The sequence below is a fragment of the Typopeltis vanoorti genome, chromosome 24 (assembly GCF_054136105.1).
Source record: "Typopeltis vanoorti isolate ZY-2024b chromosome 24, IOZ_Tvanoo_1.0, whole genome shotgun sequence".
NCBI lineage: Eukaryota > Metazoa > Arthropoda > Arachnida > Uropygi > Thelyphonidae > Typopeltis > Typopeltis vanoorti.
In genome coordinates, this window is record NC_143572.1 from 37888229 (window position 1) to 37915840 (window position 27612).

A 27612-nucleotide genomic window follows, 5' to 3' on the forward strand; every position below is an offset into this window, starting at 1 on the left:
AAGGTTAGGAAAAAATTTTCCAACTATGCTAATCCTCCCAGTCTGTTGGATCTCTCTCGGATCGTCCTCTACATGTTCTATGGCTCCTTAAGGAGGTTTTTACATCTCGAGAGAGAGGCTCTGGGTGACACCAAATTTAACAACAAGTGGTGTTCACCTCCAATCCTGTGTACTGTCAGAAACAACACCATCAAGTTCTGCCTGCTGCTGCTTTAAGATCTCCATCTGCAGCAGCAGCTCCACTCCGAGTCATCTTCTTGGTCTCTGCCCCCCCCCCGAGTTCTTGAGGCAGATCTCCGAGGAGGGTGAGGAAATATCACTTGATAGCTTTAAGCTAGCAAGATGAGAATAATGAGCTAAGGCCTATTTTTCTTCCTTTTCCCTACCCCCCACTTCTCCACCCGTCCTTCCCATCCTATTCCGCTTCCTCTCCTCTTCCCCCCCAGCACCCCCACCTTGACCTCTCTGTCACTTCCTTACCCCTCTTTTACTTCTCTTCGGGGGCACTCTGACCCCTTTATTTTTCAATAGGCTGATGATGGGTTTATTCTTTACTCTCACCCACCTCAATAAAGGTCGAAACTAGTCTGGGTAGTGGCTCTTCCCTTAATGCATAACATTATACATATCTGCAAGGAGATGTGTTTTGCATTATCTCCACTTGGGCCTGGCTCCCACTGAAGAGACCTCAATAAAGGTCGAAACTAGTCTGGGTAGTGGCGCTTCCCTTAATGCATAACATTATACATATCCGCAAGGAGATGTGTTTTGCATTATGGGAGATACTGAGATAGGAGTGTTGGTAGCTTGCTCCACCTTTGCAAGGAGTTGGCCAGTGTTGTACCACTTTACCCCAGTCCTGAAGATACTTTCAGGCACAAACTTTGTTTGCACACACTTGGATAAAGGATTAAACAAAATTTATTATTATTAAACTTATGTAATAGTTTTCCATGTGGTATTCTGTCAAATGCCCTTGCAAAGTCCAACAGTATTGGTGTAGACATTTCATTTCCTTTATTCAATTCTGCTGTCACCTTATTATAAAAAGTGAATAAAGAATCCAGCAGTACTGAGGCAGGATATACCTTTTACAAAGCCATGCTGCCACCTATTTACTGTTTACAGCCATATCATATTCCTATCCACCCATTCCTGATTTTTACTTTTATTCAACTTTTCCAATACTTTAACTACCACTCCAGAGACTCTAATTGGTCTATAATTTGCTACTTCTGTTTTGTAGCCACCTTTATGTAACGGAACTATCTTACCCTTTTTTCACTCCCTTGGAACCTTGCCAGAGCTGAGACTAGATTAAACAACTTTGTCAGAGGCACTGCCAGTTCACTTGCACATAAGCTGGCATATCATCCAGGCCCACTGCTCTATTCACATTGATATTTTTCAATATACTAAGTACCTCGAGTTCATCTACTTCAATGCTCACATCAGTCTCTTGTCACCTCAATAACTGCAAAGTCACCACCTGGATGATATACCTTTGCATAGTGATTACTTAGTAACTGATCTATTTCTTCTGATTCTACTTCTGTCACTTTTCTACCATCAGCACTGAGTAAAATTATCTTCCATCTTTCTCTCTCTCTTACTTGCTAAATAGCAAAAAAACTCTTTCAGATTTATTTTGGTTTGTTTAGCTAATTTTCTCTCGATTATACTTTTAATCTTTTAATCTCATGGGCATGCTGATCCTTTTTGTTTATATTTCATGTACAATAATTATTTTGCAGCTCCTGCTGTATATTGCTATTCATCCATTTAATTTCTACCCGATTTATCCTGCTGACCCTGGGTATGCACTCTGATAATGCCTCACTCAGACAGTCCTTGGCCACTTCTCATGCAATAATGACATTTATTCCATGTAGTTTCTTATACCATTGCAATGCCCCCTAAGCTTGTAATCGTAAGCTTTGTATTTCTGCATAAACCCTTTCTTGACTGAAAGATGTAGAAGAAATTTTGAGCCACTTCCCAGGACAAGACTACATGGTTACTTTCCCTAATCAGAGGTAGAGTTGTTACTCTAGTTATAAACAGATCTTCTGATGCTATTGCCAGATCAAACACTCTCAAACCTCTGATCCCTTCCATCATGTGTTCTTTCAGGTAATTATCCCTTAGTAATTTTATAAATTCCATTTCCATTTTGCCATGTGCCCTTTCCTCTTTTGAATCTATATTACCATAGTTGAAGTTGCCCATGATAACTGCTCGGCTATAACTCATTGTACTAATCTGTCAATTCATGTCATCTATATCTTCTTCTTCTTCTGGAATATATTATAGGACAATATATTTTGTCCCATTGGCCTCTATCTCACACCAGACTCCCTCAAATGAACCATTTCTCTCAAATCTACATTCTTAATCAACTTTGATTTTTGTTGGTTGAAGTTATTCTTCTATCATTAATAATACCCCTGCTCCTGTCCTATTTCCTCTTATCTTCTCTGAAAATACAATATCTGTTACATTCTATCGCTATAACTACATCATTCTCTGATAACTGGGGGCTCACTGATGACAATAATTTTGAGCCAAGTTGAGCTGACCAATGCTAAAAATACCTCTTCTTTATTTCTGATAGTTTGGGCATTCGTGCATATGTATATTTTCTTATAAAAGGTATTCTCATGACCTTCTATAAGATATCTTTATTCCCTTGAAAACTAGCCCAAATCTGAGCATAGTAGCCCCACATACAGCCTGATCAAGGCCTTACACAAGGGAAACCTAATCCTTTTTATTTCTGAATATCAAGGCACTCTTGATCAGGGTGGAATCATGAGGAACTTAAGTGTAGAGGACATAGGAGAGGATGACTTAATTGTGAGTGAGCAGGAGGTATTTGAGGAAATAAATAATCTTGATCTCAGTAAGGTGAGAGGATTTGATGACATATCACCATGCTTCTTAAAGGAATGTTCCAAGGAAGGCAGTACCATTCACATGCTAATTTAATAAGAGTCTTACTACAGCACAGGTTCCAAGAGAGTGGAAAGAAGATAAAATTGTTCCACTGCATAAAGGTGGTCATAAGACTGTAGCTTCAAATTATAAGCCAATCTATATATCTGGAGTTGTGGTGAATGTACTGGAAATATTGGCGAGAAGTAGGATACAGAACTGGATTGAAAACAGCAGTATTCTTTGTGGTTATCAGCATTGGTTTGTTAAGGGGAGATCATGTTTTTCTAACTTACTTATGTACTATAACAAAGTGACAAATACCTTGGATAGGGGAGATGCATATACAGATGCAGTGGTGTACTTGAATTTTGCAAAAGCTTTTGATATTTTCTCACGTGACACACTATTAAATAAATCGAAACAGATGGAGTTGGATCAATGACTGGCTCTCACTTCTTGGGGCTTAAAAATCCCAAGAATTATGGCACACATTCAGCCCACTTAGTTTTCGGCAAACCCTGTCTCTAGGACTATAAACAATTTTTCATTTTTATTGGCCATTATCCATACCAGTTGCAATTAATATGTATATTTCTGCTTATTTATTTATCTATTATTTTCTGTATGATATATGAACATAATAAATTTAGTTTAATCCTTTATCCAAGTGTGAGCCTGAAGATACTTTCAGGCACAAACTTTGTTTGCTCACACTTGGATAAAGGATTAAACTAAATTTATTATACTCTAACCAAGTGAAAAAACTTTCAACATATATGAACATGTTACAGCTGGAAAGCTGGAAAGTAACATGTATGAACATGTTACTTTCCAGCTTAATTTAACTTTGTAACCTAATAGATAATAATAATAACAGGATTCTAGCTTGATGTAGTGAGTTTTTTTTTTTTTTTTTTTTTTAGCCCCAAAGGTCAGGCATATAGTTTTAACGGTTGATAAGCAACTTTAGCATGCCATGCAGATTGTGGTGCAGCTTGTTTCTTTGTACATATACATATACTCCAGAAGATGACCTTAATGTGAAAGTCAAAACATCGAGTGTATATTTTGGTTTATATTAAACTAAAGTTTTACTCTAACAAGTTAGTTGTATCCATAATTTTCATAATGTACCAAGTTTAAGTACATACTCGTACATACCATTCTAGGAATAATGAAATTTTTAACAGATGGAAATTTAACAGAAATTTTTAACAAGTACTTGTAGGTATCGTTCTAGGAAATGAATTTTTAACAGAATTGAATTCAAACAGACATTTTAAAAATAAGTGCCATTTGAACCATGTAAAATCAATATATGTCATGTAAAAAATTGAATTGCTTTTGTTTTCTAAACTGAATTATTTCAAAATCGTGTAAAAAAAAGGCCATCTAAAAAGAGAATTAGCTATATATATATATATATATACATACACATATTGTAAATTTTTTATATATAGTTGCTGGAATGCAGTTAGGATATATTATATTTATACTTATATATACATTCATAGATTGATTTAGCTATTCCACTCTTTTTTCCACATATATTTTATATTCACTTTACATGAGGAATGTATTAATTATATGTATACTCTATATGTAGTTTCTATGCAAATATTTTAATTTAATTCTTTAATTTATTTTATTCTTAATTTGCTAAATTCTTCTTTTTAAACTGTCTCCATGCATTTACATACCCATAACAAGCCAGCCGTATATCCCTTTAGCCATTGGCTATGTATGTTTATTGCCAAATGCTTATAGTTATCCATGGATTCTTGACAGAACTGCATAGCTGGCTGGAGAGTGTAGAATGGAACCATCTCTTACACCCCAAATTTTTGTTGTCATCCCATTCTTACTTCATTGTTCTCTTTTTTGTGTTTTCCTTCTGATGATGTAATAAGATACTTATCATGATTTAATGTTTAGTATTTTATATTACATATTTTAATTTTATTTTCATAATATATGTGTATAGTAGTTCATCATGGTACACTTGACCATGTTAAACTGGTAGCTATTATCCTTTGCACATACTACCAGTATACTTAAGTCATCCTGCAGGATATCCACATCATGTTCATTGACTATCACTCTTCCTAGCTTCCATCATTAGTAAACAACTGAGTTTCCCCCTTATATATAGATGTACAAATTAAACAGCAGTAGACCAAGTACTGAGTCCTGTTGTATTCAACTAGTTGCTCATTTTCTCCTGGATTCAATTTTCCTATATACTAGTCTTTGATATTCATCAGCTTCAATTCTATTCTAGTTTGCTCCAATTTATAGAGCAATTGAGAATGGGTGCAGTAATCTGTCAAATGCTTCTGTAAAGTGCAGCAGTATCATTATGTAGCTATTTCTTTTATCAAAATCAGTTGTTACTTTATTATAAAAAAGTAAGTGAATTACTAAAAAAAAAAAAAAACTTATCCTTTACAAAAGCACCATATTCTTTTACACCCAGTCCTGATTGTCTTTTATCAACTTCTCCAACAGTTTAACTACTACTCCTGAGAAACTCATCGGCTTATAATTTTCTCTCTCTCTCTCTCTCTTGGAGCCTACTTCGTGCAGTGGAACTATGCTGCCCTTTTTCCATTCCTTAGGTATTTCTGAGCGCTCAGGCTTAAGTGAAACAATAGGTGAGCTGCCAATTTCCTTGCATATTGTCATAATATAAGGGCTAATATCCCATTTAATCCCATAGTCATATTTACATCAAAGTTCTGCAATATCATTATCACCTCCAATTCATCTACCTCTTATTGTCACATCTGACTATGCAATATCTTTACCTGGATTGGATGGCACCCTGGCAAAATGATCACTTAATAATTCAAATTTTACATTTGTTTCTGTAACCTCTCTTCGATCAGCACGTGTTAATGTTACTCACAGGAGAATTTTTTTTTTTTAACATCCATTATCACAATCACAAAAGGACTTTGATAGTATGCTTAATGAATTAAAATATCATTTATGTAATGTTAGGGAAAAAAAACATGGTTTTGAAAAACCAGCATTATAATGTATAACAATGCTTTACATATTAATGAACATTCTATTGTTCAGGCTACTGATTTTTTCATTTATAGAGAAGAAGCCTAGAAAGAATCCAAATTTTTGGTGAGATGGTGCAAACCACACACACATATAAAGTATTCAGCATGGGGAGGTAAAATTTTGTCTTTTCTTATTCTGAGAGGTTTCTCACATTGTTTCATCCTCTTAGTTGACTATGCCCTTATGTTGAACTATGTTGGATGTCTGAAGGGCAATGCCAACTTAAGAAAGATTAAGCACCTGAGTTCCAGTCATCTCTGGATTTTGCTTCCATTTGGTCTTTTGGTTGCTAAACTATAAGCAACTATTGAAAAAGTGAAAAATGTAGCCTTTGACAAAGCTGAGGCCTTTTCTCTGTCACATCTACCTATCTATTTTTTTCTTCTAATATTTTCAAGTCGTCTTTCACCCCTATACTACTCAAGGCCTATGATGAACACCTTTTCAATTTTTCTCCCCCATCTCAGTATAAATCACACTGGTCTGAGAAGTGATTTTCAGAATAATACATAGCAATATATATTAAAAAAAAAAAAAAAAAAACACCTGCTGTACATTCTATTAGGTAATGGGAAATCATCCACTTCCAAATATAGAAATAATGTAGTTGTAATGATACTTTGCATGTAAACTTTGTTTGCTTGCTCCTGGGATAAGAATGAAAAGAAGAATATAATTTCCTGTCTAGTAGAATTTAATTTATAAGCAAATGAAAACTTTTTATAAGTAACTGTAAGAAGGAATGGTAGGGGATCCATTTTGTCAGTATTAATTCTCAGTCTATAGTACTTGCTTCAGTGTTTGAGCAGGATTAAAACTACTACTTCATACTCAAGTTGCAATCTTTTTGTTCTTCCTCTGCAGGTAATAATAATATTATTATTATTACATCCTCCATGGAGTCAGCAGACTCCATGGGAGGCTCATACAATCTTAAAAATCCTTAACACTCCTTGCATTAACCACACATTCCATTCAATGACAATTCTCCATGTAAAAAATCTACTCCTCATACCCCTCTTCACCACATTGTCACATAATTTCCAGGGATGACCTCTGGTTCTTTGTCTCTCACCTTCTACTTTTCTTTTATAATCCCCTCTGGATTAATCTAATAAAATCCTCTCATTAATCTAAATGTCTCTATTATATCACTTCTTTTCTTCCTATTCACCAAACTCTGCAATCCACATTTCTTCAACATCTCTCAATAGCCAGCATTCCAAAGTCCCAACATTGTCTTAGTAACTTGCATTTGGACCCTTTCCATTGTCTCCACATCCCATTGAAAACCAGGTCTGGTTTTCTAGTGTCTATAGTACCTCTTATCATAGCAGCACTATGATGTGCAGCTTTTGCTACACTAATAATATGCCCTCTAAACTTCAGTCTACTGTTAACCATCACTCCTAAATCTCTAATCTCATCCACTTCCTACAGTAAGGCACCATTGATATAGTACACAGCCTTATATTCTGCACTTGAAAATGCAACACCTTGCACTTACTGATATTAAAACTACAACCCCCACTCTTTTGTTCAAGTAAAAAGTCTATTCAAATATTCCTGAAGGGAATTAAGATCAGCAGTACTACATGTAATTCACAGAGCCAATCTCTGATCAATCTAATAAATATTCTAACTATTCCTGTCCCCTGCAGTTTGTACTCTGACTTACCATGTGGTAATCCATCAAACGCTTTTGCAAAGTCTAAGAATATCACTGTATATGATTCTCCCTTATCTAACACACTTGTCACCTTTTCATAAAATGTAAGCAAATTATGAAAACAGGACCTACCCGTTACAAATCCATGATGACCATCAGAAAGAATGCTATGCTGTCAGCAACACAATCCTGTATTATATTATTATTATTATTATTATTATTAAACAAGACCTCATGGAGTCAAAGACTCATCTAGGAGGTCCTTTTATCTCACACACATCTCATCATATCGGGTCTTAAACACATTCAAACTCCTTGCAGACACCACACTCTCAGGCAAGGCATTCCAATCATTCACAACTCTGCACGAAAAAAAACTGCCTCTCACTCCCCTACTCACACCCTCTTTATACAGTTTCCAGGGATGACCTCTGGTTCTCCCCTGATCTCCCACTATTCCCTGTAGAACTTCTCCACCATTGATCCTATAACAACCCCTTACCAACTTGTAGGTCTCTATCATATCTCCCCTCTTCCTTCTCTCCACTAGACTCTGCAAATTACATCTTTTCAATCTTTCCTCATACTCGACATTCCAGAGGTCAGAAACTACCTTAGTCAGTCGCCTTTGGACCCTTTCCAACATCTCTTCATCCTTCTAAAAACCAGGTTACCAAATCTGGGCACAATAGTCCATGTGTGGCCTAATCAAAGCCTTATACAGTAGAACAATAATCTCCCTACTTCTACAAGTCAGTGTCCTCCTCATCATTCCCAGAAGTCTTTGTGTTGTCTTCACAATTTTGGCGATGTGTCCCCTAAATTTTAGATCCTTATCCACTATCACTCCCAGATCTCTTATTTCCTCTACTTCCAACAATATATTCTCACCAAGCATAAATTCTGCATCCCATCTTTGTTTTCCAAATTTTAAAACCTTACATTTTGCAACATTGAACTCACATCCCCATTTGCTTGCCCAATCACTCAATTTATTCAAGTCTTCTTGCAAGGCCACAACATCTTCACTACTCTTTATGGTTCGTCCCAACTTTGCATCATCTGCAAACAACTGAATATCTCCATCCAAATCTTCGCCAATATCATTAATATACAAGTTAAATAGTAATGGCCCTAAAACAGATCCCTGAGGCACTCCACTAGTGACTTTCCTTTTCCTGGATATTGCACCCCCATACACAACTTGTTGATACCTATCAGATAGCCAGTCTCCAATCCAATGCACTAATCTAATATCCAACCCCATCTGCTCTAGTTTGACTGTCAACTTATCATGAGGTACTCTATCAAAAGCTTTTGCGAAATCCAAGTATATTACTGTGTATCCTTCTCCTCTGTCCAAGGAAGCAGTCACTTTATTGTAATAAGTAAGTAGATTACTAAAACACGACCTCCCTTTAGCAAATCCATGCTGTCCATCAAAGATTATACCATTGTTGTCAACCCAACTATGGATCCTAGTTCTCACAAGCTTCTCCAACAACTTAACCACAACACCTGACACACAGATAGGCCTATGGTTTGATGCTTGAGTTCGATCACCTCCTTTATGAAGTGGCACAATCTTGCCCTCCTTCCACTCTTTAGGGACTTGACCAAGTGCAAGACTCGTATTAAAAAAATATGTCAAGGCAGGTGTCAACTCTCTGGCACATTCCTTCAGAATACGCGGTGATATATTATCAAGTCCCACAGCCTTATTTAAATCTAGTTTACTCAACTCCCCAAACACCTCTTGCTCACTTACAATCAGTCTCTCCTCCCCATCATCAACTGCTCTTAATCTCTCCATGAAGTCACATTCACAAGATTGAAAGATCTTTATGAACTGCTCATTAAGTATCTCCACCACACATTCTGCAACAGCTGTCTTTATACCATTTCCTCCAATCAATGTCATCCTTCCATAATCATTCTTTCTTTTGCTGGCTACATATCGAAAGAACTCCCTAGGATTCTTTTTAGCTTCATTAGCTAACTGCTGTTCATACCTCTCTTTAGCTACTCTCACCAACCAAGTCACTCTCCTTGCGTGGTCTTTGTAGAACTCATGAAATTGGTTACTTCCACTTCTCTTATGCTGCCTCCACAATGCCCTTTTTCTCTGTATTGCATGCTTAATCTCTTTATTCATCCATCTCACACCTACCTTATTTAACCTTCTCAACCATGGTATACATTTAGACATTGCATCTACTAAATATTTTTTGAAAATCCCCCAAGCTGCATTGATCTCTTTTCCAGCTAACTCCTCATTCCATGCTACACCTGCAAGCTGTCTCCTGAGCTCTTCATAATCACCCCCCTTGTAGTTCCACATATACCCTTTTTTCACAGGGGTCCTTGCACTGCTGGCAACCACCCAAGTAATCACCTCATGGTCACTTTCACCAATTGGTGGATGATTTGATACCTCATTGATAATTACATCCTCCGATGAGATGACCAAATCCAAGACCCTTAATCCTCGTGTGCCCTCTGTTACATACTGTCTGAGGTAGTTATCCCTCAAAAACTTAAGAAATTCATTTTCTTTACTTCCAGTTGCTATCTCTTCATTCCAGTCTATATTGCCATAATTAAAATCACCCATAATGATCACCCTTTTCTTATTTGCTTGGCTTATTTGACTATACATTTCACTATCACCACCATCCACATTACCAGGTCTATAACAACATCCCACCAAGTATTTGATTCTATTCACCTCTATCTCACACCATACTGCCTCAAAACCACTGCCCCCATTTCCCTCTTGCATCTCTACCTTGTATGGACATAACTCTTTCTCTATCATCAATAGCACTCCCCCTCCCTTTTTACCCCTTCTATCCTCACGAAACACATCATACCTTTCCATCTCTATTCCTGTCAGGATGTCATCCTCATCTAACCATGTCTCACTTATTCCGACAATCTCTGGGTGCACAGACGCAATTAGTGCAACCATTTCATCCGCCTTGTTTCTTATACTTCTAGCATTGGTATACAAACACAACAACTCATTTCTGGATCTACAGCTAGTTCCACTGATACCACTCACTCGATGTGATCTCTCCATGCTGGACTGGGGCCATTTCCCTTTCTGCTTCTTCATTTTAGAACCCTTTGCAATTCCATCTGTTTCCTTTTGATCCCTGATCATCCCATTACTTTCCTGCCTACACATTCTCTCACCTCCTCCTATTCCTTGCCAATCTCTCCAACAACTTGACCACAACTAGTTATACAGACTGGTCTATAGTTGGACACTTTAGTCTTAGCACCATGCTTGTTTAGTGGTACTATTTTGCCTTCTTTCCATTCCTTTGGAACTCTACCCACTGCAAGACTTTTATTAAATAACCAGGTCAAGGGCATAGCCAACTTTGGTGCAGATTCCTTAAGAATATGTGGTGATATGTCATCCATTCCAACAGAATTATTCACATCTAATCCAATGAGCATCTGATACACTTCTGTTTCTTTCACTTGCAATTCTTCTAATACTTGTCTCTCTTCTATATATTGCACAGCATCATTTACACCAGCATGATATATGCTGATAAAATGCTCGTTCAGTAATTCCAGTATATCCTTTGCAGCTATTAGTCTTCTGTCATGACTATCCACCAATGTTAATCTGCTATCTTCCTCTTGCTTGTCATGTAGCGAAAAAATTCCCTTGAGTTAACCTTGGCCTGAGCAGTCAATCTCCTCTCATACTGCACCTTTTCTTTCTTTACCATGCTTGATGCTTGTCACCTTTCTAGCCTGCACTTTATACTCTTCATGGATTCGATCACTACCAATTGTCTTGTACTTCCTACATATCATTTTCTTTTCCAGTACAGCTTGCTTGGTTTCACTGTTCATCCATTTAACTACTACTCTATTTACTTGCTTAACCCTTGGTATGCAATCACATATTGCTTTTGTCAGATACTGCCTTGTGAGTTTCCATGCATTGTCACCATCTTTCCTGCTCAACCTATCTACCCTACATACTGATGCTAACTGACTACAGGGATTCCTACAATCACCTGCTTTAATACTTCCCACATGTATCCATTTTTGGCAGTAATCGTTTCTTGTTTCATCACTTTCCAAACAAGTACTTCATGATCACTCTCACCAACCGGCGGCAGTGTCAACACTTCATTAACAACTACATCGTGTGAAGTTATCACCAAATCCAAAGCATTAAAGCCTCTAGCTGCTTTGCTTCAATCACATGCTCCTTATGTCCACCTATGCATTCCTTCATAAGTGCTATTTCAATTTCTTCTTCCTTACTCTCCTGCTCTTTCACATTTCTTCTGACTTGCTTGGATTCATTCTCTGCATTCATTCCTCTCTCTTCCAGTGGTAATCTCTCCAAATGACTCCCACCAAAACCATTCAAATGCAGTCCATCACTCTTATACCATTCAATTCTTCCTTCAAACTCATTCCACACTAACAAACTGCAGTCCTTTCTTTTCACACATTTCTGCTAACATATTCATAATTCTTGCTCTCCACCTCATATCATCATTGTCAAACCTGGGCAACACAGTGACTACCTTTCCTATCACGCTATTATCTTTTCTCCTTCTCAACAACCTCATTGATATCCAATCTTACATTCTCCCTGTTCCCAATCAAGTCATTTGTCTATACTACCACTACCAACTCCTTTGCTTGCTTACTCCTCACTTCCAATGCCTCAACCACTCTATTCATTTTATCTGCCAGAAAACAAACCTTGTGCATCTTCTTGTTTACCACACCTCTTATAATTGAATCACCATACAATGCCACTCACTGGTCTTTTGTTACCTTTTTTATACCAGCATTCAATCTGCATCCCCAACGCTCCATGCAAAATCTGTGTGTTAGGGCGTAAGTGCTGGGAGGACATCATGTTAGAGGTTTAATAGAGTATTGACAGCACTAGGAAAGGATTAAAAACTAATTTCTATGCTTCCAATATTTCGTTTCAGTCACTGAGACATCTTCAGGAGTACAAATAACACTTGTAACATGCAAGGACAACACAATACTAAATGAAACACAAGGGTGACTCTAAAGTTCTATATGTCCCAGATATAGCATAATTAAAACCACCCATAATGATCACCCTTTTCATATTTGCATGGATAATTTCCTTATACATTTCCTTTCTTATAAGTGTATTCTTCAACAACCATGTAATCTGATGTACTATTTTGCTACCTTTTTAATTATAAAGTCCTATTTGTCCCAGATAGGACTTTAGATTCACCCATGTGTTTCATTTAGTATTCTGTTGTCTTTGTGTGTGTGTTACAAGTAATATTTGTACTCCCCGAAGATGTCTCAGTGAATGAAACGAAATATTGGGAGCATAGAAATTAGTTTTTAATCCTTTTCTAGTGCTATCAATACTCCATTAAACCTCCAAAATGATGTCCATGCAAAATCCTACTTCTCTTGTTATCCACAATATCCCACCATTTTATGAAAAACCTCTTGAACATTAATCCTATAACAACTTGCTACAATACACACAATGTGTATTTGGCACTCTGATATGTATTTAGCTGAATTCAGGAACAGGCAGGTGACTGTGGTGTACCACTTGGTCCTGTACTATATAACCGTACATAATTTTCTATATCACTGATATACTATATAACTGTACATCAGTGATATAGAAAATTATTCAAGAGGAAATAATCAGTTGTTTGCTAATGAAGTGGTGAAGCTAGTAAAATGATAGTCAATAAAGATGATGCAGAGATCCTATAGGATGACTAAAACAGACAGTCGGTATAGGCAAAATATAATGGCTCTCAGTTTAAGGAGGCCAATGTAAGGTTATGCCCTTTGGGACAGAGAGAGAGAGAGAGAGAGATCACAAGTTATGCACTATATACATAGAGAGATGATATGTCATCACCATATACATGCTGGTAGAAGAATTGTATAGAATGGAAGTGGATGAAATCTTTCAGTATGTGAGGGAAAAAACGAGGTACTGGATTTAAGAAAAGGTATGATTGTTGGCATATGAGCTGAGCAGAACTCCTTAGAGGATCACATGTAATAATGATAATAAGAAGCTTCAAACAAACTGTCAATAAATATTCTTGTCAAATATATAATTAAAAATATTTTTTTCTGATTTTTTTTTCAAAATTTAGTACACCAAACTGTTACTTTAATATTTTGTCTTCCAGCTCCTGAAGTTTAATCTTTCCAGAAGAAATATTTTTCACAACCTTTTTTTTTTGCTCTTCTAAATCAGATCGCTCCTTACGAACAATAATTCCTAGCAGCTGCGCTTCAAGACCTGTTGAATAAAGAAAAGATCATTATTAAAACTTTTATTTTTGCAAACTGGTTTTGAAGTAATTATAATTATCATCAGAGCTCCATGGAGTCAACAGACTCATCAATTAATTTGATTTGAGGCTGAGGAACAGCAACAGACAGTGGTATGTGAGCTGCCTATGACTAAGATTTTTAAAAGTATGGGGGAGGGGAGGTAGATATGATAAAAAATGTCATCATTTTTGTGTCAAGTTGAAAGAACAGAAAGATAGTGATCATTATATTTTGGTACTTTGTTATGGATACATAAAAAAAGAAAAGAAAAAAGAAAACAGCACCTAGGAATAAAGGAAGAAAGAAACAACATAGTACACTATAAGGATTAAAAGTTTTGGATTAAATCAAACTAGTGAATGAGGTGATGGAAGTATTGATTCTACACCCAGCTGGTGAGAGCATATGACTAGGGAGGTTTCAATTCCGAAAGAATAAAGACACGGAAGAAGATTTAAATAGCCTTTGGACACTGCTGAGAAAACATAATTAAATCAGGAAATAAGAGGAAAAGAATTTGCTGTTTTAAGGATACTTGTGACATAAGACAATGATAAATGCACGTAAACACAAGAAAGATATTTAATTAACCAAATATCTCATGGTTATGGAAAGCGTGGAGGCCTTACTCCATCATCCCAACCTGAATCATAATGACTGTATATCTATATCAAAAATCTGGGAAAGTCTAATCAAGATTACTCATTAATTTTTTTTTTTTCCCCAATCATGTCTCTACTTCAAAATGTTCCGTTTTATACTTAATACTTAGTGATATAACATCACACAGCACGTTCTCTTTTTAACGATCTATTGTTAGTATTCTAGCTTGTATTTTTTAAAACAGTTCTTGTAATACCACTGAAGATGGTCTGCTATTTCCAGACCAAAATATTTGGTTAATTAAATATCTTTCTTGTGTTTACGTGCATTTATCATTAAGAGGAAAAGAAATCTAGTGAGAGGAATTTACTAGAGAGAGCAGGTCAAAAAGATACCTACAAGGGCATAGGAAAATAAGAGGGATGAAAGAAAAATAAGCCATTTGTTTTAATATATAAAAGTATGATGAATAAAGAATAGGTAGATAGATAGATAGGTGGTATGTATTTTTTATATGAAAAGTGGAAAGAAAGGAATGCATTGCCGGACTGAAATTTACAGATACAGTACCCATGGAAGTATTTGAAGGATAGATATGTTAAAAACAGAAAATCTGTGAGATAACAGTTGAAATGAATGTGAGGTGTGTGTGTGTGTGTGTGTGTGTGTGTGTGTGTGTGTGTGTGTGTGTGTGTGTGTGTGTGTGTGTGTGTGTGTGTGTGTGTGTGTGTGTGTGTGTGTGTGAGAGAGAGAGAGAGAGAGAGAGAGAGAGAGTAAGATCATTGATTGACCAAACTGTCTTCTGGATAGCATTAAGAATTTTTTAGAGCGCTTTTTCTTGTTGGACTGACCCAAACGTTATAATAGTATTCTAAAGATGGATGGATGGATTTAGGATTTGTACGAATCAGTAACTGGATAGATGAACACAGTTTAAAAACTTAGTTCCTTTCTAAATCACTTAAGGAATTGACAATGTAGATAAGAATATAAATTAAATTACACTTTAATAAATATTTCCAATATTTCGGCAACATCATGTTGCCATCTTCAAAAGGAACTTACAAAATAGGCATGTGTACGTAGGCACTACAGCACAGTAACTGAGAATGAAGTGATGAAGCTATTATTCTCTTAAAAGTCCTGATGATGCCCCCTATCAGGCTAAGTAGGTGTTCTTGGCTGTTGGGCTGAAGGTCTGCTGATCTAAGCCTCCCAAATTTGGGGTAGTCTCATACAACCAAATTTGTTGAGGTTTGGAGAGTTTCTTAGGGCTGAGGCTGATTCACTAAAGACCAACCACTTCCCCTAGACCTACCTGGTAGGTCCCTTGCAGCTGTAAACTGTCTTACTTTGGCTAAACAGGCAGGACAGCAAATATCAGAATTTCGGAACACAAGGAATCCATTTTCACAAGTACAGCCATTCTGGTCTTGCAGACTATGCTCTGGATACGTGCCACAGAATACAGTGGAAGAAAACTACAGTAATACACCATAGCAAATACAAATTCGAAAGGCTATTTATCGAATCAGCCTCAGCCCTAAGAAACTCTCCAAACCTCAACAAATTTGGTTGTATGAGACTGCCCCAAATTTGGGAGGCTTACATCAGCAGACCTTCAGCCCAATGGTCAAGAACACCTACTTAGCCCGCTAGGGGATACCATCAGGACTTTTAGGAGAACAATAGCTTCATCACTTCATTCTCAGTTACTGTGTTCTAGTGCCTACATGCACATGCTTTTTTGTAAGTTCCTTTTGAAGATGGCAATGTGACGTTGCCGAAATATTGGAAATATTTATTAAAGTGTAATTTAATTTATATTCGTATCTACATTGTCAATTCCTTAAGAAATTTAGTAATGCATAACCAACATATAAGCCTATCTACGAGAATTAGTTCCTTTCTTTTTCTGCTCCAAAAAAAAAAAAAAGTTTTTAAATATTGAAGCTGTTGATATGATGTACTTGTGTCAGGGAATACTATAAGTCAGTCCAAGAAGAAAGATATGGTCACCTTAAACCATGCATACTCACATTCCAGTACTCAGTACATGACTTTTTCATATCTGTCCTTCAACCATCCTATCCAAGCTAATATTTTATAATCTAATCCTATATCTTCCAAATTACACAATGGCCTTCAATTCTGTATCCTGTCAAAATCCTTAGTGAAGTCCACAATGTATCATGGGGTATCCATTTTTGTTATGTAACTGAATTGTAACATTGTTATAAAATGTGAGTAAAGTTACTCAAACATGACCTTCCCTTAGTAAACTCATACTGTTCAAGATTTCGATTTTGTTTCAACCCAATTCTGCATGCGTTCTTTTTCAAAATCTTCACCACCGCTATACAATACTTGTAACTCTTCTGGCCTGAACCTTATAATTTTCATAGCTGGCACTGTCCAATTTCCTCCCGCCCTGCTTTTTTTTTTTTTAATTCTAGAGAAAATTCCAATATTGCATCATTCATGTATTTTTTAATAAATAAATGATACATCCATGAAGGGTGTATAGGAAGTATGCACAGACTGATCCACTGAGTCTGTAGCAACACCCCACCATGTATTTGATCTTCTTAACCTCCACTTCACAGATATACAAGGGATGTCCTGAAAGTAAGTTTCATTTTTAAAGATTTTCACTGCAGCGCTGTGATCACAATGGTGCACATGCATACTGAGTTTGTTGATTTCTTAGCAAGGCATTGGTGCTGTTATACCCTGATAAGTTAGAATATTAAAATTCATCTTATCATTCTAACAGAGCAAACACCCAATAAGAAACCTAAAAATATGCTTGGTATCTAGGTATGAGTAGTTTTGAATACATTAATAAGAAGAGAAAAAAAGAATTGCAAAGTAATGAGATGTTATTTACTTGGTATAAAAGAAAAGAATATGTAGGAAAAGTGTGCAAATATTATGTGTATAATTTAATACTGAATTAAGGTCGACATTATCTTTACTATGAATTAACTTTTATTGTGAAAATACATGCAAGAACCAGACCAACATAATCTGGGTAAACGTAAGCTCGAAGTTTGGGGAGGCAAAGCAGACAGTTGCCCTAAGCAGTCTCGTGCTCATGGAATGTGATTAGAAATGGTGGGAGACAATCGGACAATATGAGGTCAAACACACGTGATGGCAAATTCCATGTGCCGTGTGAATGGCCAAAGTTACGGTGATGGCCGTTAGGGAGGAAGTATAAAAGGGTTAGAAACCCCCCCCCCCTCTTGTTTTTCTTAGTCTCACCGTGTGGTTGATCGGAGCTCTGGGTGCATGGTCCATTGCTGGCATGCGACCGGACAGTTTTCAGCGAGAAATCTAATCCCGAGATATGGCAGCAGGCTATGCTACATGGGACGTCAAGGAATGTACGTGTCCAGAATGCTGTGATAATAGAGGTCAAGGAGATGATCGCATTCAAATGTTGACGATCGGAAAAAGAGGAACAAAGGAGTATAGATAAGTAGACAATTTATTCTTTGTTGTGTGTGTGAATCCAGAAATTAATATTGTGTAAATCTTTAACGACAAGAGACTTAGGGATAGCAACTAAAAGAGACTGTATGAGAAAGGACTTGTTTGTTGAAGAAGATTATGAAAGGACAGGCACTGTATGAATCTGAATATTAGGTGTAATTAAGAATGCTTAACGGGATTTGATCTACAGAGAAAAAGTTAACCGAGATTGTAAAGACTAAGAAATATGTTTTGTGTAAGAAATAGTGCAAGAAATATGTGTAAGAAATAGTGTAAGAAATATGTTTTGTATAGAGTAACTTAGATTGATTGAAATTTGATAGAGTTGTCTGTAGAAGGTATAAGAGTTATCAGATATGATTTATGCCTTTGCTAGACATTGAATGGAACCTTTTTACTTGTATTATTAGCAGTATGTATATTATGCTTAATAAACCTTGCTATTCTTTAACCAATTTTGTCTCTTTATGGAATTCGATGCACCACTTGTAAAAATTAGTTACGAATCAGAGCGGGAGATTTATAGAAAATAATTCACGGTTATGATTGCATATCTTGTGTTATCTTTGTTCACTTCTTGCCAACTTCTTGATTAACATTCTAATTAATCTAAAGGTTTTAAGTGGCGCAGCTGAAATAAATAAATTTTCTTAAGACTTAACAAGAAGTTGGCAATGAAGAATCTGCCACATAGGTATACAATGGCAGAAATTATGTAGAAAAGTAGTGAGAGATGTCTACTTTAATTTCAAATAAAGTTTTTTTTTTGTAAGTATATTACTACTGAGTTCAGTGGAATGGGATCGGTTGCTGGATGGAAAGAATATTGACAGTGCATGGGAAGCATTTAAACAATACTTAAATGATGCGATATCAGAATGTGTCCCGAGAGTTCGAAGAATAAATAGAGTAGGAATCAAATGGATGTGTAATCTTATTAAGCAAAGATTCATAAGAAAAGGATGATGTGGAAGGAATACCGTTTGCATAAGGATGACATCAGTTAAAGACAACCCACAAGAATTCTATCGATATGCTGCAAGTAAAAGAAAGAATGAATATGAAAGAATAACTCCTGTAAATCAGAGGCGTGAGGGTTACAGATGCAGAAGAGGTTGTTCAGTTAATGAGTGTACATTTCGTTAAAAGCTATCAATCTGGTGAATGCAACATTGAGCTCACTGTTACTCTTCACTAGATGAAGAAACGCAGGTGTATGAGGCCAAGATATTAGAGCTGTTGCACAAACTCAATAAGAAATCAGCAATAGGGACTGATGGACTATCAGCAAGTGTGCTAAAAGAGTGTTCAGTTGAATTGATCATTCCTTTGACCAGGATGTTTAATATGAGTCTCAGTACAGGGAATATTCCACAGGAATGGAAGGAATGTGTGGTAATTCCATTGCATAAGGGTGGTGCAAAGACCGATGTATCAAACTATCGACCAATTAGTATCTCAGGGGTGGTGGTGAAGATTTTGGAAAAATTGGTCAGGGCCCGCATTAAGAAATGGATTGACAGTGAATCTCTACTTTGCAATGAACAACATGGGTTTACTAAGGGAAGGTCATGTTTTAGCAACTTGCTCACATTCTATAAAAATGTTACCACTGAACTAGACAAAGGGGAATGGATACACCATGATACTTTTGGATTTTGCTAAGGCTTTTGACAGAATACAAAATAACATACTGCTGCATAAATTGGAGAAAATGGGTTTGGGTTATACAATATTAGCATAGATAAGAGGATAGCTGACTGATAGATATCAAAAAGTGGTATACAGGGATCTGAGTATGCAAGGTTTAAGGTAACAAGTGGTGTACCACCACAAGGATCAGTGCTTGGTCCACTGTTATTTTCAATCTGTACATTAATGATATTAGGAAGGATTTGAAAAGCGACATACAATTATTTGCTGATGATGCAAAGATAGGTAGGGTAATCAGGAATGCTGCTGATACACAGTCTTTGCAGGACGATTTGAATAGGCTGGAATTGTGGGCATGGAAAAATCGGTGTCAATTCAATGTCAGTAAATGTAAAGTCATTTACTTCGGCATGATTAGATATCCAATGTCGTATTATATTGGTGGGATTAGGCAAGAAGAAACTGATGAGGCTAGAGATCTTGGAGTGTTAATAGATGGGAAGTTGAAGTTTAGGGGTCATGTGGCAAAGATTGCAAATACAACTCAAAAGATAATTGCAATGCTGAAACGAATGTTCACATGTGAAGATAAGGATGTTATTTTGCCTCTTTACATAACCTTGATAAGACCTCACTTGGACTATTGTGCGCAGGTCTGGTCTCCTGGTTTCCGTTGTGATTCTGATGTATTGGAGAGAGTACAAAGGCAGGTGTTAAAAATGATATCAGGATTGTGGAATACTGATTATGGAGACAGATTGAGAATTTGTAGGCTGCAGACACTAGCAAACAGGAGAAAGAGGGGTGATATGATTGAAACTTACAAATTGCTGAAATGGTCATACAGGATTTCAATTGATGGGATTTTTCAATTTATGGAGGGTGGGGAAAGGACGAGAGGGCATCCTTGGAAGCCAAGAATGAAGGCTGCCAAGAAGGGTGTGAGGGCTGGAATTTTTTCTCAGAGGGTGGTGCGTGATTGGAATGGATTGCCATTGGATGTTGTGAGTGCAAGCAGTGTGAATGAATTCAAGAATAAGTATGATAGTTGGTGTGTATAGTATGTGGCCTCCCTCAATGAGTCTCTGACTCCCTGGAGGTCTCTCTTAATAATAATAATAATAATAATATTTTTGTTTCTCTGACAGCCCATTGGAACTTACTTTCTGGACGTCCCTTGTATCTTCAAATACACTATTAAATGGAAAATTGTATAATCACTAAAACTATGGATAGGGTTTTAGACTAGAGCTGGCACATCCATACTGGTGGAGAAGTTTGAAGATGGACTAGCAAAAACTGGCTATCCAACTATATGGTGGCGAGGGGATCTGGAAAGTTGTGATAAACGTAGAACAAAAATACTAGTAGCAGAGTTAAAGGTAACTTATGTTCTTATATTCTCGTATGTTCTTTCTTATGGTTATATTATCAGTTTCTTTAATATCATTTTTGCTCTAGGTGTTTATTACTTTCCAGACCCCCCCCCCTCTCTTAGACAGTAGATGGTAGTGGATGATAAAAAAAAAGTCTATAACCATTCATTGGCATGTGTCTAGAGGTGGATACAGAGAGTTAGAATCCATATTGTTGTAGTTCCAGGTAGTAAGAGTTGGCTTGACTTTCCATTATTTTAGAGAAGACTAAAGTGAAGACAATGAATCAATAAAAAACAATGGAAATAAATCATTTCCCACTGTTTTCTTTTCTTTTTTAAATTTAAGTTTGCTTCCATGTTATGGGGTAGAAGTGAACAGTATAAATAATTGTATATGGGTACTAATTCCAGAGTATAGCTTTAAGTGCAATGAGATATACTGACAGTACAGAAGACTTTTTGATTCTAGGTGATTTAATATTCTTCAGATATCTGTGTGGCAAAAGATGAGCACTGTTATTGGTATTCTAGCAAGTGATCTGCTTTGGTCATCTATTCAGGAAGAGGAAAAGAATGATGGTAGGTGATCACTTTATCTTTAGGTGGTGTGACTGTGGTGAGAGAGAGAAAGAGAAAGAGGGAAGACAAGCAGAAGTTGTACCCAATAGCTTTGCAATGGACCAAGGCAACTTTTCTGCATTTGACTTTTTCAAAAGCAGATTTTGATTTTTTTAATGGCTGTTTTGCATTATTGACCTGCTTGTGGATAGACTGAGAATGAAGATCAAGTTCATCAAGTTGCATGTGGCATGCTGAAAGGCTCTGGGATCCATTATTAATATGAAGAATTGCTGTTCAGAAGACATCAGAAAAAGGTTAGGAATGGCTAAAACAACAGTCAGAGACCTGTCTAAAATCTGGAAGGATGGATCTATCTCTATGGAAACAAAGTTGAGGATTTTGGATGCAATTGTTTTTCCAACAGCGACTTATGGATGTGAGACTTGGAACCTAAAGAAGTCAGATAAGAAACGGAAACATTCATTTGAGATGTGATGTTACAGAAGGCTGTCGAGGATATCATATACTGAAAGACGTACAAATGATTGGGTGTTAGAAAAGATCAGTAGAATTTTAAGGCTTCTTAAGGATATTGACAGAGGAAAGTTAAAATATTTTGGACATAGAAAGGATGAAATGGGGACTTCTCAGAACAGTAACAGAAGGTAAAGTTCCTGGTAAAAGAGGCAGGGGTAGACCACCAATGAGATGGATAGATGGCATGTGTGGAGTGACTGTTCTTCAGAGAGTTGAGGCCGCCAGAAAAGCAAGCAACAGGACTACATGGCGAGACCTGGTGTGGCACATCACCGAGCATCGGAGTGACCATACGGCATCTGTAGATGCCCAGTGAAGTGAAGAAGAAGTGATGGGAACCATAAAATGAGTGAGTGCTTTTAATTATCTAGAATCCATGATGGATAAAACTGGACATTGCAAAGTAGATATTGCATTTTGAATAAGACAGGCACATGTAGCTATTGAGACTATGAATGATACTGCTTGGAGTAATAAGGTTTCAAGGCCAACCTAAGAAGATGCTGTGTTGAGTGATGGCAGACAGCATAATGACTCATGGAGGTGAATGAGACAGCAAATCCATGCTATCTTTCAAAGAAATACCACTATTGTCAACTCAATTCCAGGTCTTTATTTTCACTAACCTCCCAACACATTAACCACTACACTCAACACACAGACTGGCCTATAATTTGAAGCTTGAGTTTGATATATATTATGTACTGATATATCTAGTCCTACAACATAATTACCTTCAAGCTTAATCAGTTTTTCCATACATATTCTGCTCACTCACAGTCAATCTCTCCTTACCTTCTCTTTCCACTGCACTCAAACTCTGCATGATGTCACATTCATGAGGATGAAATACCTATATGAATTACTAGGGAAGAGCCATATGGCCTTTATGAGTGTTCATTGAATTATCGTTAGTGGTTAGCCTTTTACTATTTTCACTGACTCATAATCATTTTTCCATAATCGTTCTTCCTTATGCTGTCTACAGACCAAATGAAATAAATTCTCTAGGGTCTGTTTGACTTTGTTAGCTAATTGCTGCTTATACTGTAATGTTGCCATCATTACCAAGCGAGTCACCTTCCTTGCTTATTCTTTACAATGGATTATTACTACTCCTCTTATGCTCTAACTCTATAATGCCTTCTTTATTTCATGCGTAATCTCTTCATTCATCCATTTCACACCTGCCTTATTTAAACTTCTGACACTTAGAATACATTTAGACATTGCTTCTGCTAGATATAGTTCTTGAATAGTATCCAAGAAGTATGCATACTCTTCCTGTTTAATATAGATTACTGTGATGAGATATCATCCAGAAGTAAAGAAAATTAATTTCTTGAGTTTTTAAGGGACAACTAACCTTGGGTAGTATGTAGCTGAGGGAACATGAGAAACAAGAGTTTTAGATTTGATCATCTTATCATAAATGAGGTGTCAAAGCTTCCTCTGGTTGATGAGAGTTTCCATTTCCATGCAGTGATTATCTGGATGGTTGACAACTACATAAAGACTTCTGTGAGGAAAGGATATATGTGAAACTACAAGGCTGGTGATTATGAAAAGCTCAGGAGACAGCTTCCATCTTCTCATTCTATGACATAGCTGGAAATCTCATGAGTCATTAATCAGTCTGACTATTTTCTTCTCCACTGTGTTGAGTATTTTTAGAGAGCTCTTAGGGACACCTCCCCAGATGTGCAAACAGTAGTTGATGGATGGGTGGATTTGTGATTTATATGGGGTTAATAGCTGTTCAAGGGTAAATTAATTCCTTGAACAAAAGAGGAATCCTAATTTTTTTGATTACCAAATAGACAATAGTTATTATTATCATTATTATTATTCAGGCCTCCATGGAGTCAAAAGACCTCATCGTGGGAGGTCCTTCCTGGGAAGCACAAATTCTATCATACCACTCCTTGAACTCATTGACCATTCTTGCTCTCACCACTCTATCAGGCAATGCATTCCACAGTTCAACCACCATCCATGCAAAGTAACCACTCTTCACCCTCTTGCTCACAGCTTCCTTTTGCAACTTCCAGGGATGGCCCCTTTTCATCACTCCTTCCTGCTGTTCAACCAAGCGAAAGAACTCCCCAGTGTCACCCCTGTAACCACCTTTCAACAGCTTAAAAGTCTAAATCATATCACCCCTCCTTCTTCTATTCACCAAACTCTGCAGTCCACATTCCCTTGGCCAATCCTCATAACTAACACTGTACAGTCCTGAAACCATCTTTGCTATCCGCCTTTTGTACTGTACCCTTTCCACAGTTAATTTATCTCCTTCAAATACTGGGGACCAAATTTGAGAACAAGAGTCTAAGTGTGGTCTGATCAGGGTCTTACACAACAGAATGATAACTCTTTTATCTCTGCAGGTTAGCGTCCTTCTCAGTATTGCAGCAATCCTCTGAGTTACCTTCACCACCTTTGCAGTATGCTCCCTGAATTTCAGTTTTCTATCCATCATGATCCCCAGATCTCTTGTCTTCCCTACTTCCTCCAGTACAGTTCCTCCAATTGAGTATACAGCCTCCCATCGATGTATCCCAAACTTCAAGACTTTATACATTTTGCTGCATTAAACTGACATCCCCATTCATTTGCCCATCTGTCTAGTTTATTCAAATCCTCTTGCAGGGTCACCACATCTGCACTATTACTAATAACCTTTCCCAGCTTTTCCTCATCTGCAAACAACTGAATATCCCTCTGCAATCCACTGACAATGTCATTGATATAAAGGTACAATATAGGTCCCATACTGAGCCCCGTGAGACCCACTTGTAACCCTCTGCCTCCTTGACACTGCCCCACCATACACAACTCTCCAACACCCATTGGACAGCCAATTCTGAATCCAGTTGACCAACCTGACATCCAAACCCATGTGCTGCAACTTAAACATCAGCTTATCATGTGGCACCCTGTCAAACGTCTTTGCTAAATCCAAGAAAATGTGACAGAGGCTGATATGAGAATTGACATAAGCAAACTATAGGTGCTCAGCATACTGAGAAATATCAATGTGAATACAACAGTGACATTGATTAGATGGCATGTCAATCCATGTGTTATGAGAATGTGCAAGAGGGCTAGGCCTCTGTCACATTTTCTTGGATTTAGCAAAGGTTGAAAAAAGTTGACTAGGTTAGGTGATAAGGACGATATCACTGCAGTTCTAAAATATATAAAGTAATGTATTGTAATTGCAAATTCGAATAATTCCACTATTATGTCTGATGAAAATTTTTTATTTTATTATTATTCAGGCCTCCATGGAGCAAAAGACTCATCGTGGGAGGTCCTTCCTAAGAACATAATGTCTGTCAAGACTCATCGAGGCTAGGTCCCCTCCCCCCCAAGAAAAATAAAGTCTATCATACCACTCCTTAAACTCATTGACCGTTCTCGCTCTCACCACTCTATCAGGCAATGCATTCCACGGTTCAACCACCCTCCATGCAAAGAAACCACTCCTCACCCTGTTGCTCATACTTTCCTTTCGTAACTTCCAGGGATGGCCTCTTGTCATCACTCCTTTCCGCTGTTCAATCAAACGAAAGAACTCTCCAGTGTCAACCCTGTAACCACCTGAGAGACAATGTCAATGTTTTTCTTCTCGAACATCTAGAAGAAAGAATATTTTTCTCTTGACTCAAAACCAACAATTTGGCTGCAGTACAATGATGATGATGTCTTTCAGGTTGGAATCACGCAGAACCATAACTCTACTCATTTCTACAAAAAATCAACACCTTATCCTCATATCAAGTTCATACTAGAAGAAGAATCATCAAAAGGTATTTCCTTTCTTGATGTACATATCCAGTGTGAGCAAAATGGATCCATTTCCACTTCTGTCTACTGAAAACCAACTTTTTCAAGTCATTATATACATAATACATCAGCTCACTATCCATTTCAAAAATATGGCATCATAAAATCCCTAGTATCCAGAGCACACAAGATTTGTTCTACTAAAAAATTTCTAAAACAAAAATTGGAGAATTGAAAAAGGACTCCTATACCATATATTAAAGGCATCTCTGAACGTGTGGCAAAAATTATGTAAAAATATCAACTCGTTGCCACCTATACACCCATCTACCAAATTTGTGACCTGTTACCTTCTCCTAAAAGCAAATTCTCACCAATGATGCTAGTTGGTGTATTCTAAGTACCAGATTTCTGTAACTTGTCTTACTATGGACAAACAGGAAGATCTGTAAATAAACGTATCTCTGAACATCAAGATCACACGAAAATGGCTTGGTGTTTGGAGATATGTTTTATCTTATCAAACCTCACAAATCAGGCATTGCACAACATGGAATTGAAAAATGCTAGCCACAGGATCCAATGGCAAAATGCTAAGCTGCTTCATGGATCCATATATATAGAAAGTGCTGAAGCCTACTTCATACACCTAATCTCAATCATAATGACTGCCTTGCTATTCCAAAAGTTTGGGAAATTGTTATCCTCAATTGTATTAAATAAATTTATCTCTTATATATTTTCATTTAATTTCATTAATTTTAATTGAAACCCAATAGTTTCAATTCATTAATGCACAACTGTATACCTAGAGGAATTCCAATTTAAGCTTATGCTCTACTGTTTCCTAATTCAATTCCTATTATTGTTCAATAATTGTACTGATGATGTCTTATGATTCATAAGACAAAATATTTACATAATAAATTTAAAAATTTATTTTACTGTATCATGTGTTATGGATACTCCACAGGTCATCATAGAAGAAATGCATCTTGACTATTGTGCACAGATTTGGTTTCTTGGGATTGTGGTGGTAGAGTAGATTATTATAATTATCATTATTATTTTCCTTATCTCCATGGAGTCATAAGAAAGACTCATTGTGAGGGGGGGGGGAAGTCAATCCAAAGTCTATCATAGCACTCCTTAAACTCATCCATGTCTGCACGTTCATCATCGATGCAGGCAATTCATTCCATGCTTTTACCACCCTCCATGCAAAAAACGAACGTACTTCTTACCCCTTTTACTCACCACTCCCTTTTGCAACCTCCAGGAATGGCCCTTTGTTATTGTTAATTCCCCTCATTCTACCATATGAAAAATGTCAAGCGTTAACATGACAACCGTTCAATAGCTTAAATGTCTCGATCATATCCCCTTTTTCTTCTGTCTACCAAACTCTACAGTCTGAATGCCCTCAGTCTGTCCTCATAAACAACACTGTACAGTCCTGATATAATTTTTGTTATCTGTCTCTGCACCCTCTCCAAGATTACTCCATTCCCTTCAACTCCTAGTGACCAGATCTGAGCACAGATATCCAGATGTGGTC

General features: G+C 37.0%; 1 protein-coding gene across 1 annotated transcript in view; it reads right to left on the reverse strand.

The window, feature by feature from the left end:
* The window catches only part of kl-2 (dynein heavy chain 2, axonemal kl-2), a 1497432-nt gene that overhangs the window by 527237 nt on the left and 942583 nt on the right, over positions 1-27612 (reverse strand). Inside the window, exon 40 of the mRNA XM_090414156.1 lies at positions 13865-13997. Coding sequence (XP_090270282.1) covers positions 13865-13997 — 133 coding nt within the window. The remainder of the gene's footprint in view (positions 1-13864; positions 13998-27612) is intronic.